General features: G+C 45.1%; 1 protein-coding gene across 1 annotated transcript; it reads left to right on the forward strand.

The window, feature by feature from the left end:
* Nucleotides 1-450: 450 nt before the first annotated feature.
* LOC115104117 (disintegrin and metalloproteinase domain-containing protein 11-like) lies at nucleotides 451-27,928 on the forward strand. The gene is made up of 26 exons (XM_029625340.2): nucleotides 451-898; nucleotides 1,325-1,518; nucleotides 7,168-7,244; nucleotides 8,731-8,797; nucleotides 14,000-14,082; nucleotides 14,333-14,396; nucleotides 14,562-14,622; nucleotides 14,761-14,933; nucleotides 15,032-15,103; nucleotides 16,312-16,478; nucleotides 16,774-16,858; nucleotides 17,080-17,170; nucleotides 17,932-17,983; nucleotides 18,381-18,480; nucleotides 18,791-18,862; nucleotides 19,081-19,173; nucleotides 19,437-19,517; nucleotides 19,624-19,674; nucleotides 19,820-19,883; nucleotides 20,097-20,202; nucleotides 20,488-20,607; nucleotides 20,836-21,004; nucleotides 21,233-21,344; nucleotides 22,117-22,207; nucleotides 25,105-25,122; nucleotides 25,532-27,928. The coding sequence occupies exons 1-26, from the start codon at nucleotides 841-843 to the stop codon at nucleotides 25,545-25,547; spliced, it is 2,337 nt and encodes a 778-aa protein (XP_029481200.1). The 5' UTR covers nucleotides 451-840; the 3' UTR covers nucleotides 25,548-27,928.
* Nucleotides 27,929-27,974: the final 46 nt, after the last annotated feature.

Raw genomic sequence — 27,974 nt, forward strand, 5'->3', positions numbered from 1 at the left:
TCTCCATTTTGTTCACTACAATACGTTCTGTTAGTGAGTTTAGCTGCACCACAATACTGACCAATATGTAGGCCCCTGGACAATGAAAGTCCATTTCTATAGGATACTGCAGGCTATTGTGTTTTCTCTGAAGAACTTTTTCCCCCACCTCATCCATCCATGGATGAACCTATCTATTCAGGATCTTCATGAATTACTCGTGTTGACTCAAGCAATCCATAAGTCCTCATAGAAAATGAATGAACACACACAACCCTACTATGTTTACCTCAATTGGCACCTTGGTACCCGGGTTGTCGCATCCGCTCTTGTGCAGATAGAGAACTGCATGGCAACGGAAGGACGCTTGGAGATAGAATGAGGGGAGGGTACTATGGTCCCACGTGTCCTCATCACCGCAGACCCAACGCAATTCTGTTCATTTTCTATCTACCATTTCCACATACCGCAGATTCGCATACACTCATGCATACATACAGCTTAAACACACACAATCATGTAGGATGTATGCATACGTGCACTCAAATCTCCCCATTTGACCTATTCTACATAATCTAGGCTAATTTGCCAATTCCAATATTGATCGGCTCTGGCATAGGCTATTAGGCCTGTTTTTTTTCTTCATTTGGTGATAGGCTATTTAATTAAATTGCCTGATATCGGTGAGACTGTATGCTACGAGTTGAATGGGGAGATGAGAGGACGAGCGTCAGCTGTCAACCAGATTCATTCGGTGTTTTTTCTCTCTCGCCATAATCGTTTGAGCATCGGTTTTCTTTTTATCTGCGCCTGTTACATTGTAACGCACTCGATGTTAATTCGGGGGAATATGTGAACATCATGCTGGCGGTGTGGTGCTTGGTCTTTGCTGCAGTGGGTGAGAGGCTTGCCGTGTCAGGTAAGAGGGATGACGGGAGAGGGAGAAAGCACCCTTTTCATTTCCATGTTTACCCCTGCCCGATGTAGGCTTTCCCCAATTTTTGCATCTGCAATCACTTCTTCCTCTGTAGACTAGTCTACAATAGTGTGTGTGGGGGTAGCGCGCAGCTGGAGATAGTTGCCCCTGTGCCAAGAACGTAGTGTTTTTAATAAAATCCCTCTCCTTCAGTTCTACGGATGCGGTAGATTTGCTGCATCAACACATTTTCACCGCAGCGCTGTCGCCTTTTATATCAAGCACGTACTGTAGAACCAGCGCCTGACGCGGTGCCATATCAGCCTATTTATGTCAAATGTCATTAAAAAAAAAATAAGTATCGTTTTTCTGTGTGATAAACCGTGTGTGGTTTAAAGTTGGCAGTTATCAGGACTCCTGCGTTTACAGGCGACGGCAGGTCGACTTTGCTGCGGGATGCGAGTTTGTGGGATTGGTTCTCGCCAGAGGAGCGGGGAGACCGTAACGACATTGCGGTCGAAGTCGCCTATCCAAAGCGGCTGGTGCAGCAGATGGAGTCGGAGGAAGAAATGTCCCACGGCTATTTGGATACTCGTATGAAGAATACCACGGGAGGTACCCCCGTAAGTATAGACCACTGTCTGCATTGGAGAAGTGGGTGTGGTTCTTATTGGGGTGTTATTTATTCGTTTTCGTTCTCTCTCTTGCATTAAATTCCCAGTTCATTGTTGACACTGTCATGGTTTCTCCCCACCCAAATTACTTGTGCGAACCCTGTCTTGCCTGTTTTGGCCTGTCTCTTGTTTTCAAGTGTATCATAAGATCCCATCCCAAACTGCACAAGTCTATCATCAGTCCCATAATGCCCTAACTTCCACTCTGTGACTGGCAGGTGTGCTGTTCTTACTCTGAACCTCCAGGTGTCTTCAGCTTGCTTGTATATACACTGAACAAAAATGTAAGCGCAACATGTGTGTTGGTCTCATGTTTTATGAGCTGAAATAAAAGAACCCAGAAATGTTCCATATGCACAAATAGTTTATTTCTCTCAAAATTTGTGCACACATTTGTTTACATCCCTGTTAGTGAGCATTTCTCCTTTGCCAAGATAATCTATCCACTTGACAGGTGTGGCATATCAAGAAGCTGATTAAACAGCATGATCATTACACCTTGTGCTGGGTACAAGAAAGCCCACTCTAAAATGTGCAGTTTTGTCACACAACACAATGCCACAGATGTCTTAAGTTTAGAGGGAGAGTGCAATTCACATGCTGACTACAGGAATGTCCACCAGAGCTGTTGCCAGAGAATGTAATGTTAATTTCTCTACCATAAGCCGCCTCCAATGTCATTTTTAGAGAATTTGGTTGTACGTTCAACTGGCTTCACAACCGCAGTATTTGCGTTGTGTGGGTGAGTGGTTTGCTGTTATGAACAGAGTTCACCATGGTGGTGGTGGGGTGATGGTATGGGCAGGTATAAGTAACGTACAGGCAAGGAACACAATTGCGTTTTATCGATGGCAATTAGAATGCACAGAGATACCGCGATGAGATCCTGATGCCCATTGTCGTGACATTCATCTGCTTCTGGAATCTGAAAATGTCCCAGTTCTTTCATGGCCAACATACTCACCAGACATGTCACCCATTGAGCATGTTTGGGATGCTCTGGTGTCTGGATCAATGTGTACAACAGCGTGTTCCAGTTCCCGCCAATATCCAGCAACTTCACACAGGCATTGAAGAGGAGTGGGACTACATTCCACAGGCCACAGTCGAAAGCCTGATCAACTCTATGCGAAGGAGATGTTTTGCACTGCATGAGGCAAATGGTACTGGCTGGTTTTCTGATCCATGCCTCTACCTTTTTTTTTATATATATCTGTGGCCAACAGATGCATATCTGTATTCCCAGTCATGTGAAAGCCATAGATTTTTATATTTTTTATATATATTTTTTTTATTTTACCTTTATTTTACTAGGCAAGTCAGTTAAGAACAAATTCTTATTTTCAATGACGGCCTAGGAACAGTGGGTTAACTGCCTGTTCAGGGGCAGAACGACAGATTCGAACTTGCAACCTTTCGGTTACTAGTCCAACGCTCTAACCACTAGGCTACCCTGCCGCCCCGGATTAGGGCCTAATGAATTTATTTCAATTGACTGATTTCCTTATATGAACTGTAACTCAGTAAATCTTTGAAATTGTTCCATAGTGCGTTTATATTTTTATTTTGTATACAGTGTGGCAAAAAAGTATTTAGTCAGCCACCAATTGTGCAAGTTCTCCCACTTAAAAAGATGAGAGAGGCCTGTAATTTTCATCATAGGTACACTTCAACTATGACAGACAAAATGAGAAAAAAAATCCAGAAAAACACATTGTAGGATTTTTTATGAATTTATTTGCAAATTATGGTGGAAAATAAGTATTTGGTCAATAACAAAAGTTTATCTCAATACTTTGTTATATACCCTTTGTTGGCAATGACAGAAGTCAAACGTTTTCTGTAAGTCTTCACAATGTTTTCACACAATGTTGCTGGTATTTTGGCCCATTCCTCCATGCAGATCTCCTCTAGAGCAGTGATGTTTTGGGGCTGTTGCTGGGCAACACGGACTTTCAACTTCTTCCAAAGATTTTCTATGGGGTTGACATCTGGAGACTGGCTAGGCTACTCAAGGACCTTGAAATGCTTCTTACGAAGCCACTCCTTCGTTGCCCGGGTGGTGTGTTTGGGATCATTGTCCTGCTGAAAGACCCAGCCACGTTTCATCTTCAATGCCCTTGCTGATGGAAGGAGATTTTCACTCAAAATCTCACGATACATGGCCCCATTCATTCTTTCCTTTACGCGGATCAGTCGTCCTGGTCCCTTTGCAGAAAAACAGCCCCAAAGCATGATGTTTCCACCCCCATGCTTCACAGTAGGTATGGTGTTCTTTGGATGCAACTCAGCATTCTTTGTTCTCCAAACACGACGAGTTGAGTTTTTACCAAAAAGTTATATTTTGGTTTCATCTGACCATATGACATTCTCCCAATCGTCTTCTGGATCATCCAAATGCTCTCTAGCAAACTTCAGACGGGCCTGGACATGTACTGGCTGCACCAGATTTGCCAGTTCTTGCTGTAAGATGTCACCCCACTCTTCCACCAAGGCACCTGCAAGTGCCCGGACATTTCTGGGGGGAATGACCCTTGCCGCCAACCTCAGATCCAACAGGTCCCAGACTTACTCAATGGGATTGAGATCTGGGCTCTTTGCTGGCCATGGCAGAAAACTGACATTCCTGTCTTGCAAGAGATCATGCAAAGAACGAGCAGTATGGCTGGTGGCATTGTCATGCTGGAGGGTCATGTCAGGATGAGCCTGCAGGAAGGGTACCAAATAAGGGAGGAGGATGTCTTCCCTGTAACGCACAGCATTGAGATTGCCTGCAATGACAACAAGCTCAGTCCGATGATGCTGTGACACACCGCCCCAGACCATGACGGACCCTCTACCTCCAAATCGATCCTGCTCCAGAGTACAGGCCTCGGTGAAAGGCTCATTCCTTCGACGATAAACGCGAATCTGACCATCACCCCTGGTGAGACAAAACCGCGACTCATCAGAGAAGAGCACTTTTTGCCAGTCCTGTCTGGTACAGCGACAGTGGGCTTGTGCCCATAGGCAACGTTGTTGCCGGTGATGTCTGGTGAGGACCTGCCTTACAACAGGCCTACAAGCCCTCAGTCCAGCCTCTCTCAGCCTATTTCGGACAGTCTGAGCACTGATGGAGGGATTGTGCGTTCCTGGTGTAACTCGGGCAGTTGTTGTTGCCATCTTGTACCTGTCCCGCAGGTGTGACGTTCGGATGTACCGATCCTGTGCAGGTGTTGTTATACGTGGTCTGCCGCTGCGAGGACGATCAACTGTCTGTCCTGTCTCCGTGTATCGCTGACTTAGGCATCTCACAGTACAGACATTGCAATTTATTGTCCTGGCAACATCTACAGTCCTCATGCCTCCTTGCAGCATGCCTAAGGCACATTCACTCAGATGAGCATGGACCCTGGGCATCTTTCTTTTGGTGTTTTTCAGAGTCAGTAGAAAGGCCTCTTTGTGTCCTAAGTTTTCATAACTGTGACCTTAATTGCCTACCGTCTGTAAGCTGTTAGTGTCTTAACAACCGCTCCACAGGTGCATGTTCATTAATTGTTTATGGTTCATTGAAGATCTGTGAAGTTATTTGGATTTTTACGAATTATCAAGACAGGGTCCTGAAAAAGGGACATTTTATTTTTTCACTGAGTTTATGTCCCCATCAGTGATTCAACAGGCCTGTGTGAGAAGTGCTACTTGGGCTAAAATCTCCACTGGTACAAAATCCCCCTCTTTTTTCCCCTTTTATCTCTACCTCACCCTCCAACCCCTTTCTTTAAAGAAAGAAATCATACACCCGCTCTCTTTCTCTGAAGAGGAAGTTGTAAGTGGGATTGAGGGTGTGATTCTATGTAGGTCTATATCTATCAGTGGGACACCAGAGATCAATGAGTTAACAAGATAACTCACCTAAATATTCTGAAATAACTTCATTTGTTTTAAGGATAAGCTTGAAATGAGTATGGTCGAAGTGATTCAACAACTAAAAACACATTTCTAAGTTAAGCTCTTAAAGAATCAGAAAATCAATAGCTATTTCTGGTTGTTAATCAATGTTACCTGGCTAACTTATTGATCCTGTTTTGTAATATACCCTTCTGGTGGGTTGAGTGTTGAGTTGAGTTGGTTGAGAGAATCATTACACTCATCTGGAGATAAATCTGGCTCTCATTACGCTGCTTGGTTTAACCTACCGTGGGATGTGATTGAAATATTTAAAGAGGCTCATGGGTATTTGGATGGGGATCGTGTAAAAGCCCGGTGCTGTTGTTTTTGGAGATGTTTTTGAGAAGTGGTTTCATTTGTAAAGGGTGATATTTTTACTTAATTAGGAGGGTTCTGTTGGTTACAAGTAATACTTTTTTTTTGCCTTAGTTCTATTTTTTTAAAGTGATATTTTTCTTCTTTTTTAATTTTTTTTTACAGAGGATTCTAAATAAGTTTAGATGGAATTTTCCTAGCTGTCATTCTGACTCATGAATTGATCAACTTTTCCATAGGTAAACTTTGATTCCAAGTTGTACAGCCTACTGTTTCCTCAGATGTCTTTTTTTAATCAATGGACTGGAAGTGAAGACACATCTGTTTCTACAGCATGTTTCAGATTGATTTACAATCACTGGTTGTTACTGAGTAATGAACCTGCCATCCCAAGGTTCCCGTAGGACTGACTGGCATTAGAACAGTATCAAGATGCCTTGATGTTACAGACAGGGGTGCTGTTGGTTGCCACCTAAATATCCTGAGGGATGTTATGATTCAGGGCTGGTAAATACTGATCGATTCAAACAAATCTACTGATCTGTTGATTGACCAAAATAAACCGTCTTGATTTCTTCACACATTAAAACGTTACAGAACTCCTTGGATTGATATCCATGACACCACATTTGAATCCTTCCTTTAGCCAAGCAGAACTGCCCTCGCCCTGCTCCAGCTGAAGTTGAGTGGTGTGGAATCCTTGGAGGGAATGATTTCCGAATGGGAGTCTTGTCTCAGTGAAAGTCCAACGATTCACTGCAGCCTGTATCCTGCAGACAGAATTACAGTGGGCTGGGATTGAATGCTGGCACTGTTTGGGCTTTTGGCGACACTGTGTTTTGACTGCTATAAATCTCTGGCAGCCAGTAAAGCTCCTCATTGCCTTCTCTTTACCTCTCCATTTTTATTGGCAGCCGACAGTAGGAACACATTGGCTTCACACCAGCTTAATGTAGATGGAAATGTAAAGCTTTCTCCTTTCCCGTAAACCCTCTTCCCGTCCATCTCTATCGCTGAATACAAATGCACTTCCTGGATGGCTTCCGTACTGCCTGTTGGAATGGATTCAGTCCAGCCAAATCAATGGACACTTTATCAATCCGACTATGTTAGCTGCTAAAGTGCTTTTGATACATATGCAGTATTGCGCTGGCAGAAATGCATTTGTACAGTACATGTGTTGGTTTGTGATACTTCTTACAGAATGAAAGCTTTCATTGTGACTCACCAAATGGGCGAACCGCTATTAGAGTGGTTTACTTTTAAGTGGTTCTTCCTGTAATGTCTCTCTCTCTCTCTCTCTCTCTCTCTCTCTCTCTCTCTTTCGATCCTCATCTCACCTTCTCCCTATTTAAGCCAGTCCATTTGGCCCAGAGTTGTTTCCTGGTGGAAACCTTCGGACACACCTTCACCCTGGACATGGAGTTAAACCAGTGAGTACATTTGATTTGTCAACTTGATTGACGTATTCGCCGCACCCCATTTCCATCAGTCCGTATTTCCTTAATCGCCACAATCATCAACGTTGGCATTTCCATAACCGCTACCGTTAGCAAATACACTTTTCTCCTTCCATGTATGACACATGATGAAATGCTTAGTGGAGCGTCAGGGACACAGAGACCCCGAGAGCTCCTTCAATACAGCTACCCACCCTAGAGAGAGAGAAGAGAGAGAGAGACGGGAGACAGAAAGAGAGAAAGAGGGGGATGGGGGGACAGAGAGAGAGAGAGAGAGAGAGAGGAGACAGAAAGAGAGAAAGAGGGGGATGGGGGGACAGAGGGAGCGAGAGAGAGGAGACAGGAGACAGAAGAGGGGGATGGGGGACAGAGAGAGGAGACAGGAGACAGAAAGAGAGACAGAGGGGGATGGTGAGTCAGAGAGAGAGGAGACAGGAGACAGAAAGAGAGAAAGAGGGGGATGGGGGGGACAGAGAGAGAGGAGGAGACAGGAGACAGAAAGAGAGAAAAGAGAGAGAGGGGATGGGGGGACAGAGAGAGGAGACAGGAGACAGAAAGAGAGAAAGAGGGGGGATGGTGAGTCAGAGAGAGAGGAGACGGGAGACAGAAAGAGAGAAAGAGGGGGATGGGGGACAGAGAGAGAGGGAGGAGACAGGAGACAGAAAGAGAGAGAGGGGGATGGGGGGGACACAGAGAGAGAGAGAGAGAGAGAGGAGACAGGAGACAGAAAGAGGGGGATGGTGAGGCAGAGAGAGACAGAGAGAGAGAGGAGACAGGAGACAGAAAGAGAGAAAGAGGGGGATGGGGAACAGAGAGAGAGGGAGGAGACAGGAGACAGAAAGAGAGAAAGAGAGAAAGAGGGGGATGGGGGGGACAGAGAGAGAAAAAGGAGGCAGGAGACAGAAAGAGAGAAAGAGGGGATGGGGAGACAGAGAGGAGACAGGAGACAGAAAGAGAGAAAGAGGAGGATGGGGGGACAGAGAGAGAGAGGAGAGACAGAAAGAGAGAAAGGGGGATGGGGGAGACAGAGAAAGAGAGAGAGAGAGTGGCCCGGATTGTCATGACTTTATTATTAATGTGCTTAATGTACTGTAACTCCCCTACAGCACAGTAAAGGAGTCAACACAGCAGCCAGACCACCGCTACTCTGTTACGGCTACTGCCTGGCTACGATAACATCATAAATCACATCCATATGCTGTACGCTACAGCCATGCATTACACAACGCCCTCATGCATGAACTCTGAAATGGAATTCCGTTTAAGAACGGACCATATTCGTACAGACTGCGTATCTATTCCCAAGCAGAATAGATATGCAGAGAACGAGGATAAATCCTAAACATGACGGATGCGCCTCGTTGTCTTAGACGTAGCGTAGAGCTCGGCTTGCGGTATATTTTGTGAGAGAGGTGTCTGTTCATAATAACAGAGGTGGCTCTGTGTTTTCTCTCTGCAGCAACCTCCTGTCCTCAGACTACGTGGAGCGGCACTTCCACCAAGACGGCAAACCCTCGCAGTCTATGGTAGTGTGTGTGTGTGTGTGTGTGTGTGTGTGTGTGTGTGTGTGTGTGTGTGTGTGTGTGTGTGTGTGTGTGTGTGTGTGTGTGTGTGTGTGTGTGTGTGTGTGTATGTGTGTGTGTGTTATAATTAGGGCCCTGTATTTTGCACAATCATTTGATATGCCTGGATTTAAACCGTTGTTTAAAGTTTTTTCAACAAACTGTTCTTTTAATGTCAAATCCATCCTCAAACAACTGCTTTCATTTTTGGTATAAATCATTTTTGGATAAGGCTTAAAATGCAGGATAAATTCTTGCTATGTCACATGATTGCGCGAAACACATGGCCTTAGTTATAATAGAAGTTCTAACCATACCTCTGAAAAAGCTACTGTGTTTTCTGCATACTGTAGACATACTGTAGACATACTGTAGACGTACTGTAGACATACTGACTGACATACTGCTGACGTACTGTAGACGTACTGTAGACGTACTGTAGACGTACTGTAGACATACTGCTGACATACTGCTGACATACTGTAGACATACTGCTGACATACTGCTGACATACTGTAGACGTACTGTAGACATACTGCTGACATACTGTAGACGTACTGTAGACATACTGTAGACGTACTGTAGACATACTGTAGATGTACTGTAGACATACTGCTGACATACTGTAGACATACTGTAGACGTACTGTTGACATACTGTAGACATACTGTAGACATACTGCTGACATACTGTAGACATACTGTAGACGTACTGTAGATATACTGCTGACATACTGCTGACATACTGTAGACGTACTGTAGACATACTGCTGACATACTGTAGACGTACTGTAGACATACTGTAGACGTACTGTAGACATACTGTAGATGTACTGTAGACATACTGCTGACATACTGTAGACATACTGTAGACGTACTGTTGACATACTGTAGACGTACTGTAGACATACTGCTGACATACTGCTGACATACTGTAGACGTACTGTAGACATACTGCTGACATACTGTAGACGTACTGTAGACATACTGTAGACGTACTGTAGACGTACTGTAGACATACTGTACACATACTGCTGACATACTGTAGACATACTGTAGACGTACTGTAGACATACTGCTGACATACTGCTGACATACTGTAGACGTACTGTAGACGTACTGTACACATACTGTTGACATACTGTAAACATACGGTTGACATACTGTAGACATACTGTAGACGTACTGTAGACATACTGTAGACATACTGTTGACATACTGTAGACATACGGTTGACATACTGTAGACGTACTGTAGACGTACTGTAGACATACTGTAGACATACGGTTGACGTACTGTAGACATACTGTAGACGTACTGTTGACGTACTGTTGACGTACTGTAGACATACGGCTGACATACTGTAGACGTACTGTAGACGTACTGTAGACGTACTGTAGACATACGGTTGACATACTGTAGACATTCGGCTGACGTACTGTAGACGTACTGTAGACATACGGTTGACGTACTGTAGACATACTGTAGACATACGGTTGACGTACTGTAGACATACTGTAGACGTACTGTAGACATACGGTTGACGTACTGTAGACGTACTGTAGACGTACGGTTGACATACTGTAGACATACGGTTGACATACTGTAGACGTACTGTAAACGTACTGTAGACATGCGGTTGACATACTGTAGACATGCTGTAGACATTTGTGTTTATTTATTTCACCTTTATTTAACCAGGTAGGCTAGTTGAGAACATACGGTTGACGTACTGTAGACATACGGTTGACGTACTGTAGACGTACTGTTGACGTACTGTAGACGTACTGTAGACATACTGTTGACATACTGTAGACCTACTGTAGACATACTGTAGACGTACTGTAGACATACTGTAGACGTACTGTTGACATACTGTAGACGTACTCTAAACATACTGTTGACATACTGTTGACGTACTGTAGACATACTGTAGACGTACTGTAGACATTCTGTTGACGTACTGTTGATGTACTGTAGACATACTGTTGACATACTGTAGACATACGGTTGACATACGGTTGACATACTGTAGACGTACTGTAAACATGCTGTAGACATACGGTTGACGTACTGTAGACGTACTGTAGACATACTGTAGACATCCTGTTGACATAATGTTGACATTGTATGCTATTGTCCAGTAGGCTACAGAGATCTGTTTAGTGTCTTACTGAAATCAGATACATACATCCTGTTGGCGGCACTTATCAGATTGAAATGACATTAGTATTGACCACCGTCTAACCAAAATGAATGAATGCTACAGTGTGATTGAGTGGCTTGTAGACTACTACAGGAATGTCAGTGCCTCTAGAAAACCATTGAGGAAAAGTAGTGTTTTTTCTATTTGGTTCATTGTACTACACACGTTACTAACTGCCCCTCGCCCCCCAGCCTCAGCAAGAGCCTCCCTCTCATCCCCACCCACTCTCATTCCCAACTCTCCCTCTGCCCTCACTAGCCAATCAGGAGCTTGTTCCCATGGCAACAAGTCGGCTCTGCAGTGTCATTAAGTTCTTGGCAGAGAGGAGAATGAAAGAAGACAGAGAGACAGAGAGAGAGAGAGAGAGAGAGAGAGAGAGAGAGAGAGAGAGGAGAGAGAGAGAGAGAGAGAGAGAGAGAGAAAGTGGAGAAGAAGGAAGAGGAACAATTTGAGTTCAAGGCCAGTGAATACAATGGCAGGATGGGTGATGGTATCAGAGAGAGTCCTTCTATGTGTGTGTGTGTGTGTTTGCAGACAGTTGGTTCCTTTAGAGAGCAGTGGTGTGGGTGGGAGGTACAGTACAGTACGCCTGCAGGGATGGAGCCACATACTCACACTCCCAGACCAGCCAGACCAGGCAGAGCGCTTGACTCTATGCCAGCTGTGGTTACTGTGTCTCTATCTCTGCTTTTATTAGAGTGGTTTTGTATTCCTGCTATCCCAATCTCATACTCAGTAGTGGCTCAATGACTACTTTAGATCAGCCATTACGGGAAAGGTTTTCTAATCTTTTGAATGAGACTAATTGTGAAGGAGAGGCCTTCACCTGGGCTTGAGATTATACTCAGTGGCCACCCCGTTCATGAAAATGGTTCGCTCCTACAGACAGTGAGTCGCGTGGCCGTCCTTGCTATATAAAGTAGGCAGACAGGCATCAAGTCATTCAGTTACTGTTCAATTGAAAGTTAGAATGAGCTAAATGAGAGACCTAAGCTACTTTGAGTGGTATGATCGCCGGTGCCAGGCATGCCAGTTCCAGGCGTGCCAGTTCCAGGCGTGCCCAGGCGTGCCAGTTCCAGTATCTCAGAGATGTCCGACCTCCTGGGCTTTTAAGGCACGACAGTGTCCAGGGTTTACCGAGAATGGTGCGACAAACAAAAAACATCCAGTCAGCGTCAGTGCTGTGGGCGAAATCAGCTCGTTGATGAGAGGTCGAAGGAGAATGGCTAGCTAACAGATGGGTCACAAACAGGCAAATAACAGCTTAGTACAACAGTGGTGTGCAGAACGGACAACTGCGGAGTGGGAGAACTTCGCCTGGGCCGATGAATCCCAGTTCCTGTGACGTCATGCTGATGGCAGAGTCAGGATTTGGTGTAAGCAGTGTCCATGGCCGCATAGTGCCTGGTGTCAACGGTACAGGCTGGTGGCGGTGGTGTAATGGTGTGGGGAATGTTTTCCTGGCACACGTTAGGTCCCTTGATACCAATTGCGCAACGTTTACATGCCCCGAAGAATCTGGGCTGTTCTGGAGGGCAAAGGGTGGTCCGACCTATTACTAGATGGGTGTACCAAATAAACAGACCACCGAGTGTATAACTGTCCAAGCATGTAGCCTAATATGCTTGTCTTTGTATTGCTGTTTATTTGCCATTCAATTCAAACATTCCATAGCGTGTCCTGATTACTGGCTGCACACACCCCAACTGCTAATTGTCTTGTTAATTGTTACTGTGTTTAATTGTTACTGTGCTTTCTAACCATGTGTAGTAAGTGTTTGGGTAGTTCTCCAACCAAGGGGATGTTTTTACTGCCGATAGTTTTATCTGCTCTGCAGTTTTAAAAGTCATTGTTTTAAACATTTTAAGTGTTACACTCGGCCAGCTCTTTCACACCAATGAAGGATGGGGCTCAGGTGGTTGCAGGCAAGGTAGATGTTTTACTCAGAATGAGCATTAGTGTTGTAGCTGGATGCCCTCCTCCTCCTCATCTGTGTTGAGGTCTCGTGTGTGTGCTCCTCCTCTTCCACACTTTGACATCCACTGCTCAATTTTGCATTTGAAATTGAACCTTTATTTAACTAGGCAAGTCACTTAAGAACAAATTCTTATTTACAATGACGGCCTACACCGGCCAGATTGTTTCGCCGCCCTATGGGACTCCCAATCACGGCCGGTTGGGATACAGGTTTATTCTTAGCCAGCCCAATGCATTCTCACTCCATGTTGTCCTTTCCAAGCTGTTCCCACTGTGGGGTAACACAATGTTGGATTTATTTATAAACTCCCTGCACAGAAGACCCCTCCATTGTCAGACCGGTAGCTAAAGTAGAGTGGAATAGAGTAGAGTGGAATAGAGTAGAGTGGAATAGATTAGAATGGAATAGATTAGAGTGGAGTGGAATAGATTAGATTGGAATAGATTAGAATGGAATATATTAGAGTGGAATAGAGTAGAGTGGAATAGAGTGGAGTGGAATAGATTAGAGTGGAATAGAGTAGAGTGGAATAGAGTAGAGTGGAATAGAGTGGATTGGAATAGAGTAGAGTGGAATAGAGTAGAGTGGAATAGAGTAGAGTGGAATAGATTGGAGTGGAATAGAGTAGAGTGGAATAGAGTAGAGTGGAATAGAGTAGAGTGGAATAGAGTGGATTGGAATAAAGTAGAGTTGAGGACAAGTAGGTCAGGTATAGTACATACAGCAAGCAGTATAATGGAGGGAGGGAGGAAGAGAGGGAGAGAGAGAGAGAGAGAGAGCGACAGAGAGAGAATAGAAGTAGAAACTGTTTAAAGCACAACTTCTGGGGACTCCATGTTGTTGTTTTTAGGGGACTGTGAAATGAGCATCACCGTCCTCCTCAGTCAGTGTGTGGAAACCTGCAATCCAATGTACCACTACACAGTCAACTTACTTGAGCATGTGACTATATATTAACAATGGTATGATCTTTGTGTCCACAGGGAGGGGAGCACTGCTACTACCAAGGGAGGTTGAGGGGCTTACCAGAGTCCTGGGCAGCTCTCTCCACCTGTCTTGGCCTATGGTGAGATTCTCCCCATAGCTATAAACTGTCTGTCAATGGCCTTGCCTCACCACACTGACTCGGTACATTACTGGCACTATGGCTTTGATAAGCTATATGGTATCTTTGATCTTCATGTACTAATATTATTGCTATACAATGGGAGTCTTACAGATATATAATGAATGTGTTCCCTCCCTCTCTCTCTCTCTCTCTCTCTCTCTCTCGCTCTCTCTCTCTCTGTCTCTCTCTCTCTCTCTCATTCTCTCAGTGGTATGTTTTCTGATGGGATGTTCTCTTATGGGATTGAGCCTCTTTTCGACAGGACCAATCAGGTGAGTGTGTGGTGGTTGGGAGACAGCGGTATAGGTAGCCCTGTGGAGTAGTGTTGATGTTATTGATTCATTCATTCATAGTAACATGGAGACAGATGAGGAATATGGAGCAACGTAGTAAAGATGGTATTGTTTTCTCCTGGTGTCTCATTGACTCCTCTCCAGACTGAGGGGGCCCACCTAGTGCGTAGGATGCCTGATGTCAGACTATCCCCAGACTGTCAAGGTACTGGCAACATCCTACATCCTCTCTCCTTTATACAATCATTCATGTTCATACCTACCAATGAGAAGACACATTGATATTGGTCGATCCATGCTCTTTGATGTCATTTCTCAGTCCTCCATGTTGTATTGTGTCCAGACTGCACAGACGACAGTGGGGGGGATAGAGCCAGAGGTAATGGTGATGAGCAGATGATGGATCCCCGGGTCAGTGAGGTGCTGAGGCGCTCTAAGAGACAGCTGCCGCGCAGGCCCACCGTGCAGTCAGAGACCAAATACATCGAGCTGATGGTGGTCAACGACTACGAAATGGTGAGTTGGCCATTTCTGAAAAGAACTGATGTGTGTGAGTCCGTGCGTGTGTGTGACGTGCACACACACTGTACCTAATGTTTGCTGTCTGTCTGCAGTTTGTGCAGCTGCGACGCTCCACTACCCAGGCCAGGAACTTTGCCAAAGCAGTGGTCAATATGGCTGATGCAGTAAGAGCTCTGTCACTTCATACTTACCTGTTGTACTGATACCCATCGTCATTTATGATGATATTATGTTGAAGTTAAAGCCATGTCAATAATCATAGGCTAAGTTGTAGCCTATGAGAACAATTGCACATAAACTCAGCAAAAAAAATAAACATCATCTCAACTGTCAACATCGTTTATTTTCAGGAAATTTAACGTGTAAATATTTGTATGAACATAACAAGATTCAACAACTGAGACATTAACTGAACAAGTTCCACAGACATGTGACTAACAGAAATGGAATAATGTGTCCCTGAACAAAGCGGGGTCAAAATCAAAAGTAACAGTCGGTTTCTGGTGTGGCCACCAGCTGCATTAAGTACTGCAGTGCATCTCTTCCTCATGGACTGCACCAGATTTGCCAGTTATTTCTGTAAGATGTTACTCGTCAGAGAAGAGCACTTTTTACCAGTCCTGTCTGGTCCAACAACGGTGGGTTTGTGCCCATAGGCGACGTTGTTGCCGGTGATGTCTAGTGAGGACCTGCCTTACAACAGGTCTACAAGCCCTCAGTCCAGCCTCTGAGCACTGATGGAGGGATTGTGTGTTCCTGGTGTAACTCAGGCAGTTGTTGTTGCCATCCTGTAACTGTCCCGCAGGTGTGATGTTCGGATGTACCGATCCTGTGCAGATGTTGTTACACGTGGCCTGCTACTGCGAGGACGATCAGCTGTCCTTCCTGTCTCCCTGTAGCGCTGTCTCACAGCGTCTCACAGTACGGACATTGCAATTTATTGCCCTGGCCACATCTGCAGTCCTCATGCCTCCTTGCAGCATGCCTAAGGCACATTCACGCAGATGAGCATGGACCCTGGGCATCTTTCTTTTTAGTGATTTTCAGAGTCAGTAGGAAGGCCTCTTTAGTGTCCTAAGTTTTCATAACTTTGACCTTAATTGCCTACCGTTTGTAAGCAGTTAGTGTCTTAAAGACCGTTCCTCAGATGCATGTTCATTAATTGTTTATGGTTCATTGAACAAGCATGGGAAACAGTGTTTAAACCCTTTACAATGAAGATCTGTGAAGTTATTTGTATTTTTACGAATGATCTTTTAAAGACAGGGTCCTGAAAAAGGGACGTTTCTTTTTGCTGAGTTTATCTTACTTATTATGTCCATGCTCCTAGATATGAATTTGTGTATACCAGCAGTGTATGTTTGGCCTGCAGATTTACAGGGAACAGCTGAACACACGCATTGTGCTGGTTGCCATGGAGACCTGGTCGTCGGCCAACATGGTTCCCGTGGTGACCGACCCGTTGACGACGCTGCAGAACTTCATGAAGTACAGGAAGGACAGTATTAAGGAGCAAAGTGACACCGTGCACCTCTTCTCGTGAGCGCCTCCCTGTCTATGTCCCCCTGAAATTAAAAATAGAGGAGGTTGATATGCTCCTGTATCTAACCTGGGGCAGTCTGTGGCTTGCGTCCCAAATGCCACACCATTCCCTCAATAGTGCACTACTTTTGACCAGAGGGCTCTGGTGAAACGGAGTGCACTATAAAAGGAATAGGGTGCCATTTTGGACGAGATCAGTATTGTTGACTGGTTGCAGCCGGTTTATATATACTACAATATGTCCTGGTCCTTTAGTCCAGGTTTGACCCATGTTCTCCTCCATCTGCTCCAGGGGGCGTACGTTCCAGAGCAGTCGCAGTGGGGCGGCCTACACCGGAGGGGTGTGCTCTCTCACCAGAGGAGGGGGCATCAACGAGGTAAGAGAGACCTGTGTGTTTCCTACTCAGCTTCAAAGGACTGTGACTCACAACAATGGGCTCATAGTCCATGCTCATGGTTTAGGAACTGACACAACTGCTACATTTAAGAATGACTCTTCTTTGACTTCTTTGTTTCTTCAGTGAAGAATGTGAGGATTGTAACTTCAGTCAAAGAGAACGCCATTGATACAGGGTGGATGTGTGTGTTTGTGTTCCAGTATGGGAACGTGGGTCCTATGGCCATCACTCTGTGCCAGAGTCTGGGTCAGAACATTGGGATGAGGTGGAATAACATACGCAGCTCTGCGGGTAAGGATGGTCAAATCAGGGGGATGGATGATGGAGGGAGGGAGGGAGGAATAGTGTAAAGACTAAGGCGAGAGGCAGGGACAGGAGACCGAGCCCATGGATTCAGTAAAAGGAGGGAGGAAGGGATGGATGGAAAGAATGGCACAGGCAGCGATGGATTGAGTTTATTTCAAACTTTACTTGTGAAATTATTTTTAAAAATTCTCAAGGATTTACCTCATTAAATAAACGTAAGTTCCTTCTAGTCAAGATTAATGTCATTAACCATTACATTTACATTTACATTTAAGTCATTTAGCAGACGCTCTTATCCAGAGCGACTTACAAATTGGTGCATTCACCTTATGACATCCAGTGGAGCAGCCACTTTACAATAGTGCATCTAAATCTTTTAAGGGGGTGAGAAGGATTACTTTATCCTATCCTAGGTATTCCTGAAAGAGGTGGGGTTTCAGGTGTCTCCGGAAGGTGGTGATTGACTCCGCTGTCCTGGCGTCGTGAGGGAGTTTGTTCCACCATTGGGGGGCCAGAGCAGCGAACAGTTTTGACTGGGCTGAGCGGGAACTGTACTTCCTCAGTGGTAGGGAGGCGAGCAGGCGGATGAACGCAGTGCCCTTGTTTGGGTGTAGGGCCTGATCAGAGCCTGGAGGTACTGAGGTGCCGTTCCCCTCACAGCTCCATCTCGTTTTTTTCGCACAACTTTTCACTCCCTCTTTCACCCTCCTTGTTTCCCTTTCCCTCCCTCTCTCCATCTCTCTCAGGAGACTGCAGATGTCCTGATTCTTGGCTTGGTTGTATCATGGAAGACACTGGGTAAAGATTGACTTTAGGACTACATATACTTGTACATACAGTACGTCAGTCGACAGAACACATAATGTTCTCACAAGCGTTTGGCTTCGGCTTATTTAATACCAGATGGTACAATTGTGATTTGATAAGCTATTGTCAAATCCATCTACTACAATTAGCAGTTTTTTTTATACCACAGATAGTAACATTTCAGTCAGATTGCAAAATTGCAGAAAAAAATTGTCACATTTGATTTGGCACTTAATTTTGGAAAAAACACGATCATTGGCTTTGACCATTTTATCTCTCTCTCTCTTCTCTCTCTCTCCCTGTATCTGTGTATGTATCTGTGTATGTGTATGTGTGTGTGTGTGTGTGTGTGTGTGTGTGTGTGTGTGTGCTTGTTTTGTGTGTACAGATATTACCTGCCCAGAAAGTTTTCTCGCTGCAGTGTTGACGAGTACATCCAGTTCTTGCTCCAGGGGGGCGGGAGCTGCCTCTTCAACAAGCCCAACAAGGTGAGGCTGGTGTGGGTGAGGGATGTGGGAGGCTGGCCTAGCCTGACGGTCTAGTGGGGAGTGGCGTGTAAGCTGAAGGTCCCAGGAGTGCCGTTATATATAGCCTAATTAATTCATCCCAATGTCCTCATTTCTCCATATTAGATATTTACATACAGCTCTGTGCCCATCCTTGATTATCTCTCTCTTCCTCTTCTTTACGACCTTCCCTTGTCCCTTCTACCCCTCTTGTCTTCCTCCCATCCTACTTGTCTACTGTCTCTCCCTCTGTCTGTTCTCGCCTGCCTCTATCCCTCTGTCTCTCTGTCAGCTGTTGGACCCTCCTGAGTGTGGGAACGGCTTCGTGGAGACAGGGGAGGAGTGTGACTGTGGGTCTCAGCTGGTGAGGGTCTCTTTAAGGAACTGTAACCCATACATGATGAGGGACCAGAACCCTCCAGCATGGATGGGACTACTGCCACAGCCCTATGGGCCATGGTTAAAAGTAGGGCACTATAACGGTACTAGGGTTCTGTTTGAGACAGACACTGTCACGGTGACACGAGAGGGTTAATGTTGGTAGGAGGAACAGTCTCAGTGACTGTGTGTGTTTGTCTGTAGGAGTGTGCCCGTAGTGGAGGAGCGTGCTGTAAGAAGTGTACCCTGACCCACGATGCCATGTGCAGTAGTGGACTGTGCTGCAGTGGGTGCAGGGTGAGTCCCTCTACTCCACTCCCACCACCGCCTCATTTACATATTACTCATCACACTAGCTAGTCCACTCTATGGAGGCCGGTGCCTCTTCAGTATTTAACTCGTTCATTACCAAACATTTCATTGCCAAACCTTTTTATTAATAAGTTTTAATGATAAAAGCATCCGATCTTGAGTATTACGGGTCTGTTGGTGCTACTACGTGGCCCACCTCTCGTGACAGTAAGAGGTCATGTGTGTCTGATGTTGTTCCTGTGTGTCAGTATGAGCTGAGAGGAGCGGTGTGCAGACAGGCTGTGAATGACTGTGACATCCCAGAGAGCTGCACAGGAGACTCCAGCCAGGTACGACGCTACACGATCTCCCTGGTGCATGCTGGGAGATGGAGTCTTTGGGAGCATGAGTTGGTCTGAGGTAAACCATACTGTATGTCATTTACTTCTGTTGCAGTGCCCACATAATGTGCACAAGCTGGATGGATACATGTGTGACAGTAGTCAGGTAAGGCACACCTTTGTTTGAATGGGGTTTTGCTCTGCAGTCAGTGTGTTGTTGAGATATGCCTGTCCTGCTGTTATCCTTTGTTTTCATCTTCTCTCTCTCTCTTCTCTCTCTCTCTCTCTCTCTCTCTCTCTCTCTCTCCCAGGGTCGTTGTTATAGTGGTCGGTGCAGGACTCTCGATGGCCAGTGTAAGGGACTGTGGGGCTACAGTAAGTACTAATGATTAATTCATTTCTTGAATGTCTTTCACACCCCTGATTTATTCACTTGACAGTAGTAATGTCTTGGTACTGTTTCTATGGCTATGCCCATGCCCATGACAGTCCTATGCCATCTGGTGGACTGATATGGAACTTCATCTGAGTTACAGACGGCGGTGATATGGATCTAATGTGTGTTGTGTTGTGTGTGTGCTGTCTCAGATTCAGCAGACCGCTTCTGCTATGAGAAGCTGAATGCAGAGGGCACAGAGAAGGGCAACTGTGGGCCGAGTCCTGAGGGCCAGGGATGGCTGCAGTGCAACAAGCCGTGAGCCTTCTATCACATGAGTGATAAGTCATTATTACACAATAGACATGACCAGAGTTGTATTATTCTGATTGTTTTTCTCCCCCATCTTCTTTCCTCTCCCTCTCTCTCCCTCTCCCTCTCTCTCTCCCCCTCTCCCTCTCTCTCTCTCTCTCTCTCTCTCTCTCTCTCTCCCTCTCTCCCCTTCTCTATCTCTCTCTCTCTCTGTGTCTTTCTCTCTTTCTCTCTCTCTCTCTCTCTCTCTCTCTCTCTCTCTCTCTCTCTCTCTCTTTCTCGTTCTCTCAGGGATGTGCTGTGTGGTTTCCTGTTCTGTGCCAATATGACGGTGAAGCCAAAGTTTGGGGATCTGGAGGGGGAAGTGACCAGCCTTACAATATACCACCAGAACAAGTACCTGGACTGCCGGTGAGTTGTACCTTTCTACCCCTTTAATGTTTTATGTTCGGGAGACTCTTATAGATTGATATTTTATCCCTCGTCGCCTCTCCCCCTTCTCTCAACTACTCCTCTTTCTCCTCCTCCTCTTTCTCCTCTCCCTCCTCCTCCTCCTCTCCCTCCTCTTTTCTCCTCTCTTTTTTTGATCATCTCCTCTCTACTCTTCCTCCTCTCCCATCTGTGTGTCTGTGTGTCCAGAGGGGGGCATGTCCTGCTGGAGGATGGGTCAGACCTGGGCTATGTAGAGGATGGTACGCCGTGCGGCCCCAACATGATGTGTCTGGAGCGCCGCTGTCTCCCCGTGGCAGCCTTCAACCTCAGCACCTGCTCCGGCTCCACGCTGGGACGCACCTGCTCTGACCACGGGGTGAGGAGACAGACAGGGACCACCTCACCGCACATGCTTGCATTTAAATAAAGGGATATTACCTTGTTGGGTTTGTGCTTTCAAAAGTAAACATTGATTACTGTTCCAATTACTGTCTCCTTTGTTTTAATATTTCTGTTTCTCTCTCTCTCTCTCTCTCTCTCTCTCTCTCTCTCTCTCTCTCTCTCTCGCTCTCTCTCGCTCTCTCTCTCGCTCTCTCTCTCTCAGACATGCAGTAACGAGGTGAAGTGTATCTGTGACAGGGACTACACCGGGAAGGACTGCAGTGTCTTTGACCCCATCCCTGACCCCACGCCGCCTGCCAGCACAGAGAAGAAAGGTCCAAAGCTCCTCTGTCTGTCCGTTTGTCTGTCTGTTCTCATCGTATCCCTCTCATTGTCTGTCTACCACCACGTTATCTCTTTGTGTACATATATGGAGTGTAGGTTAGCTATAGTCTAACTTTTCAGATAGCTATCGCCTTAGTCATGTTTTGGATGAAAGGGCAGTGGAGTAAAGTAAGGGGAACTGACTGACTTTGTCTCTACATGTGTGCGTATACTGTATGCGTGTGTCTGTGTGTTTGAGTGGGTGTTTCTATAAGTTACAGGCACCTGGCTTCTATCTTCAAGTGTCTTCCTTCCTACCTTACAGTCTGTATCTGATTCAGAGGGGTTGGGTTAAATGCAGAACGCACATTTCGGTTGAATGCATTCAGTTGTACAACTGACTAGATATCCCCCTTTCCCTTTCCATTGACACAGGGCTCATAGGCTCTCATAGGCCACAAAAACCAAATCCACCCTAAGCAAGAGGGTGTCCAGCTGAAAGAGCAAGGAGAGGGGGATGAGAAAGAAGTAATAAAAACACCCTCCTTTTTTAAAAACTGTCGTCTCCCTGATCTCCCCTCGCTCTCCCACGCGCTCCCCCTTTCCTCCACCCCACTTCCTTTCTTATTCTCTCTTTCTTTGGGTACCCTTTCTATCTCTTTCTCTCTCTCTTTCCGGATGTTGTTGATGTACAGTGTCGATGCTGTCCTCTGACGTGCGTTTTTGGTGGTGTTGTTTTTGTTCCCCTCCGCACCCTTCCTCCCCCCTCCTTCCTCTGCGCAGGTCCCAGTGGCACCAATATCATAATAGGGTCCATCGCAGGTGCTATTCTTCTGGCAGCTATAGTCCTAGGGGGGACAGGATGGGGATTTAAGTAAGAGTTCTGGCATGCCTCTGTGTATCTGTCTGCTTCTCCCCAAGGCCCCCACTCACACCCCTCCAAAAAACCCGACTTCACCCACTTTGCAACTCATTGCCCCACCGACGGTGGGGTCACATGGGTCGAGTTCCCCATCCAATTGCTTGGAAACATATGGACATATTTAGTATGTGTATCGGCCTGGTACCTCTGATACTTCACTTTGTAAGATCTGGTAGAATTGAACCCTGACCTCCTCCATACATCTCTCCAGCAAGAGAAAGAGATGCCTCCCCTTCACACCTTCAGACTGGCTCCAACCCAGCTCTCCTGCCAGGTTACAGGAGTGGACAGTTCCCCTGTAGTCTCCTGTGAAGTTCCCAAACTGTTGTGGTTCTCTTTGAAGCCTCCCTGTGTAGTGTTCATTCTATGATACCTCTCCTAGGTGCAGCTCTTCAGTTGGAGTGTCTTTAAAGTAGTGACCACTCAGTAGTGCCCTAACCAAAGTGCCCTCGCTGCAGTGGCTGTCTCTGTAGAGCCCTAGCTGTGTGCATGCCTGGCCTGCTAATGCCTGTTCACTCCTTAGTCTCTGAGCCAAAAGGATTACATCACTTCCCTGTCATCACTTGCATCAAGAATGATCAAATTTGTGTTACATTTCTGGTTCATCAAACTTAATTTCTCCAAATTGTTCATATTTTGCTGGGAATAATGAGTAATCCTTTTGGGGGCAGGGGTAACTGTGTGTGCATGTGTGCATGATCTGTGTCAATATTAATGTGGTCGGTTAAATATCTTCTGCAATATCTTCTTGTCGTAGTAAGCCTTACGCTCATTTGAACCAACAAGAACATTGTTTATTACTACTACGGCTGTGACGGTTATTAGTCAGCCAAATGACCGGGGTCACCGGGGTCACCGTTATAATCCTTTGAATAGCGTTTTTTTTAAGACGCACATTTTCTCCTCCGCTCCTGGCTGCATGTGCTGCTGCAGGGAAGCGGGAGTTGCCTAGGCAACCAACGACTTGTTTGCTACAACACCTTGCTTGTTTCATCAAGACGCAACAAAGTTTCATCACGTTGTAAGAGTCCACCATACTGCGGAAACGGACTCTACCGCACGATTTCCCGGCCATCCCGTCGTCAGTCGGCTGTTCGTTCCACACACACATACACACAAAACATTTTTGTTATGACGGTTATTTCATTTCATGGTGGCCTTCATCCATAATCGCCAGTTCCATGATCATACGGTAATTGTGCCAGCCCTAATTACAACACAGTTCGTTTGGGTATGAAAACAAGTGTCAAAAATGTGGACTTCTTGTAGTCTTGGCGTGAGCAGTGGGAGAACACTGTCTACTACACATCACTCTGAATAGGCTTTATAAAGTGCCTTGCAAAACTATTCAGACCCCTTGAATTTCTTCAAATGTTCTTGTGTTACAAAGTGGTTTTCAAATGGATTTGATTGTCATTTTCGGTCATCAACCTACTCAAAATACTCTAATGTCAAAGTGGAAGAATAAAAAAAAAAAAGAAACATGATTTATAGAAATGTGATAAAATAGAGTCGTTGCCTAAGTATTCAGCCCCTTTGTTTAGACAAGCCTAAATGAGTTCAGGAGTAAACTGTGGCTTAACAAATCACACAAGTTACATGGACTCACTCTGTGTGAAATATTAGGGGTTGATATGATTTTTAAATGACTAACCCTTCCTCTGTCCCCCATACATACCACATATGTAAGGTCCCTCAGTCAAGAACTGAATTTCAAGCACAGATTCAACTACAAAGACCAGGGAGCTTTTCAAACGCCTCAAAGAAGGGCAGTGATTGGTAGATGGGTAACAATAACAAATCAGACCTTGAATATATCTCTTTAAGCATGGCCAAGTTAATAATTATGCTGTGGATGATGTATTAAACCACCCAAACACATCAAAGATACATTCATCCATTCTGAACTGAGCTGCAGGACAGGAATGAAACTGCTCAGGGATGTTACCCTGGTGATATTGAAACCATTACAGAGTTCAATGGCAGTGATGGGAGAAAACTGAAGATGGCTCAACAACATTGTAGTGGCTCTGCAATACTAACCTAAACGACAGAGTGAAAAGAAGAAAAATATTCCAAAACATGCATCGTGTATGCAACAAGGCACTAAAGTGATACTGCAAAGAAACACGACAAAGGAATGCACTTTTTTCAAGCATGGTGGTGGCTGCATCGTGGTATGGATACTGGTGAGTTTTTCAGGATGAAAAGAAACGGGATGGAGCTAAGCACAGACTAAATCCTAGAGGAAAACCAGATTCAGTCTGCTTTACACCAGAAGAGGAATTCACCTTTCAGCAGGACAATAACCTACAACACAAGGCCAAATATACTGGAGTTGATTACGAAGAAGACAGGGAATTTTCCTGAGTGGCCAGGAATCTTGACAATTGCTGTCTAGCCACGATCCCCAACACCTTGACAGAGCTTGAAGAAATATGAAAAGGGCCGATCTTTCACAATCCAGGTGTGTAAAGACTCACAGCTGTAATCTCTGCCAAAGGTGTTTCTAACATGTATTGCCCAGGGAGCTGAATACTTACACATCGACCATATTTTAGTTATTACATTTTTCTATGAACCTTTTACAATGTGAACTATTTTTTGCACTTTGACATCACGGAGTATTTTGTATAGATTGTTGACCAAAAAAACGTCAGTTAAATCCATTTGAAGGGTTTGTGAATACTTTTGCAAGGCACTGTACCATGATTTTGAAATGCTTTTGCCATCACTACACAGTATTTACTGTTGTTAAGCCTACTTTGTCTCCTACTGTCACTGATGTTTCTCCTCTTCTCCTCGTGTCTCTTCTCCCAATGTGTTGCTCCTCATCTTTCTGATTGAAGGAATATCCGAAGAGGAAGGTATGGCCTAGCCCCTGACACTGCAGGGTGACATCCTTCACCCCCCTCATCCCATATCTCTTCACAGCATGGCCTCAGACCCCATCAGACCCCATCTCATTCACAGTTGACCTCTGACATCCTCCCACCTCTGACCTTAAACCTCATTCCTCCACTGACCTAATTTCACAGCTGATTTCATCCTCTGACCTAATCCCATAAAGCACAGCAAAACTCCAGCGTCAGTCTCAGCCTTTGTCTTCTCCACCTCATGAATCTATTCCACCCAGAATGCAGTTTTCTTTCAGTTTCATTTCATGTCTTGTTTACTCTCCTCACACCAAGTCCTTACAATCACCTTCTGTCAACTGCTCAACTTGTTTACAACCTTACAACTTTTAGTCTCTTACTCGGTTTCCTTTCTTTCCAGATCTGGTGGAGGATAAGATGTCTGTCCGTCTGTCTGTCTTTGTCTGTCTGCTCCTGTCCTTCTCTCACTCTGTGATGTTTCCAAGTCGGAGAAGAGGGAAAAAGAACAAGTCTTCCACTCCTGTCCCGAACCTCTCCAGACCTCTTCTGTTAACATCTCCTCTCCTGTCCACTTCCTGTCTGTCCACCTGTCCATCTCCGGGACCCTCCGGGCCAGTGTAGCACCTCCCACATTGCATACCAGCCAATTATATTATCCAATCAGGATAAAGTCTTTGCCATGGACAGAATGAGAAGGTTGTTGTTGGTCCCTAGAGGGGCGTCAGGGTCTTCCTCCTTTCCAGCGACTAAGTATTCTGCACTTCGGTGTCTGCGTACTGTAGTTCCCTTTCTTTCCGCTTATGTCAGTCCAATGAAGAACATGTCAACAGTGGACAAATTCAGTATGAGACATGTCTTTCCAATGCTTGTCTGGAAACACACTTCTGGCCGCTGTTTGAGAATGCTGGACTGGCCCAGACCTGCCATCTGAAAAACGATTTCAATCATAGGATGTTGTCAAGGAAACACAGAAAAAAAAACATTGATCAAAGACTCAAGTGGCCATTGGATCAGTTGAACTGCCCCTTTCAGAGAGGCCATGTCGGGTGACTGGATGACAACCCAGATTCAGACATGATCTAGTTACAACAACACGGATGTGATCCAAGAAGAGTCCTGTATGGGACGTGTTGTGTACAGGCCATTTCCAAAGAAGGAAGAGCAACTTATTGTGAGAATGACTATGAAACAAAAGCAGTAGACCGTTCAAAACATCACGGACTGATGTAGTTTTATGGTTTATGGTTTATGTAGATTGTTAATTCTTTGTTCCTGTCTGTTGAGATGTGTTGAAATGTAGGAAGGGGGAGTTAGACCCTATGGTTTTGGGATCATATTTCAAATGCAGCAGAGACCGTAACTCAGTGTTTTCAACTGTAGATCTACCAACACAACATTCCACATAGTGTTAGTTAACAGAGCCTGTCTGTATGTGTCTGTATTCTATTCGCCACCTTCTTAAGAGGCCCAAAGTGTGTATGGTAAAGGAGGTTGAAACTGTGTGTGTGTGTGTGTGTGTGTGTGTGTGTGTGTGTGTGTGTGTGTGTGTGTGTGTGTGTGTGTGTGTGTGTGTGTGTGTGTGTGTGGATGTGTGTGAGGATGTGTGTGAGGATGTGTAGCGTAGGGTACCAAAATTCTGGTTACTATCCCAATATTTCCAAGTTTTCTGGAAATCCTGGTTGGAATATTCTCGGAATTGTGAAAGAATAAGCAGGGAAATATGGAATCCTCCAACCAGGATTCCTGGAAAACCAGGGAATGTTGAGAAAGTTACTGGAATTCTGTGTGTGCGTGTGTGAGAGAGATTACGCGAGGAAGAGAGCAGGTGAATGAGAAAGGTACGTGTTGTGTTTGCGACAGTTATGCCCTTGTTCACCGTGACACTCCTGCCAACAAAACACTGGTAGATAGTTTATAGATTTTTACTTCTAGAAAAAGTTATCTTTCTGCCTGGCTTTGTGCTCGGGAGCCAATGGCAGCACACTAACAAACAAATGGTTTGTATTGAATATGTAACGGCCAACTTAAACGAGCACTAGCCCTACAGAATGTGGGAACACATATGCACATCTATTTGTATATACAGTATGTACAAGAAGATAATACTGAATGTTGAATACAATGTATGAAATTGTTTTAAAATGCAATGCTAATATTGATTCGTTTGATCTGTTTCAACTAAGTATCTATCTGTCTCCTGCCATACAACTGTCCATCTCCTTTAAGCCATTCCTAGCTGTCCATCTATCTGTCTACCCGGCACACTGCCTAGTAAGCTAGCAATCTGGCCATCTATCTATTATTGCAGCTGTCAATCTAAATGCCATGTAAATATTGGACACTTATTGATAGGCTCTGAGCCTTACGCTGATGATGCTTCAACACGGTGAGTTTGAAATGACCCCAGGACTCTTCCTCGGTGGAAATGTGATGAGATGAGGTGCATTGCTATTGACCAGGGCCCGTAGTGCTCTGCTGGTGAAAAGTAGTGCACCATAAGGTAATTAGGTACCATTTGGGACACAACCTGGGGTCTGGTACACTATGTGTATGGAGAGGTCTGTTTGATTCAGCTGAGTGTCTGCACTATGGCAGATGCACTATAGTTCTTCACCATATGTACAGAATGTGTACAATCTTTAGATGGTGGCCAGTTTGCTTGCGTTTTGAATTTAGGAAGCAGAGGAAACGCATCGTATATTTTTAAACACTATCTCTTTAAGTAGACTATTGAAATAAACAATGTAGATGAATTGAAATGAAATGAAGGGGAAATAAAAGATTAAAGTCAAAAGTATTTCTTTCCTCTGGTTCCATTGCGTGAATATATCTGAGTTGCTATG

This window comes from Oncorhynchus nerka, linkage group LG21 (assembly GCF_034236695.1).
Source record: "Oncorhynchus nerka isolate Pitt River linkage group LG21, Oner_Uvic_2.0, whole genome shotgun sequence".
Classification (NCBI taxonomy): Eukaryota; Metazoa; Chordata; class Actinopteri; order Salmoniformes; family Salmonidae; genus Oncorhynchus; species Oncorhynchus nerka.

What these genes read in the sequence shown, in the direction of transcription:
- LOC115104117 (XM_029625340.2), top strand. Translation starts at nt 841, where the DNA reads ATGCTGGCGGTGTGGTGCTTGGTCTTTGCTGCAGTGGGTGAGAGGCTT. An exon ending in GACACCGTGCACCTCTTCTC is followed by an intron (nt 16,479 to 16,773) that starts GTGAGCGCCTCC and finishes CATCTGCTCCAG; the next exon opens with GGGGCGTACGTTCCAGAGCA. An exon ending in AACAAGTACCTGGACTGCCG is followed by an intron (nt 20,608 to 20,835) that starts GTGAGTTGTACC and finishes CTGTGTGTCCAG; the next exon opens with AGGGGGGCATGTCCTGCTGG.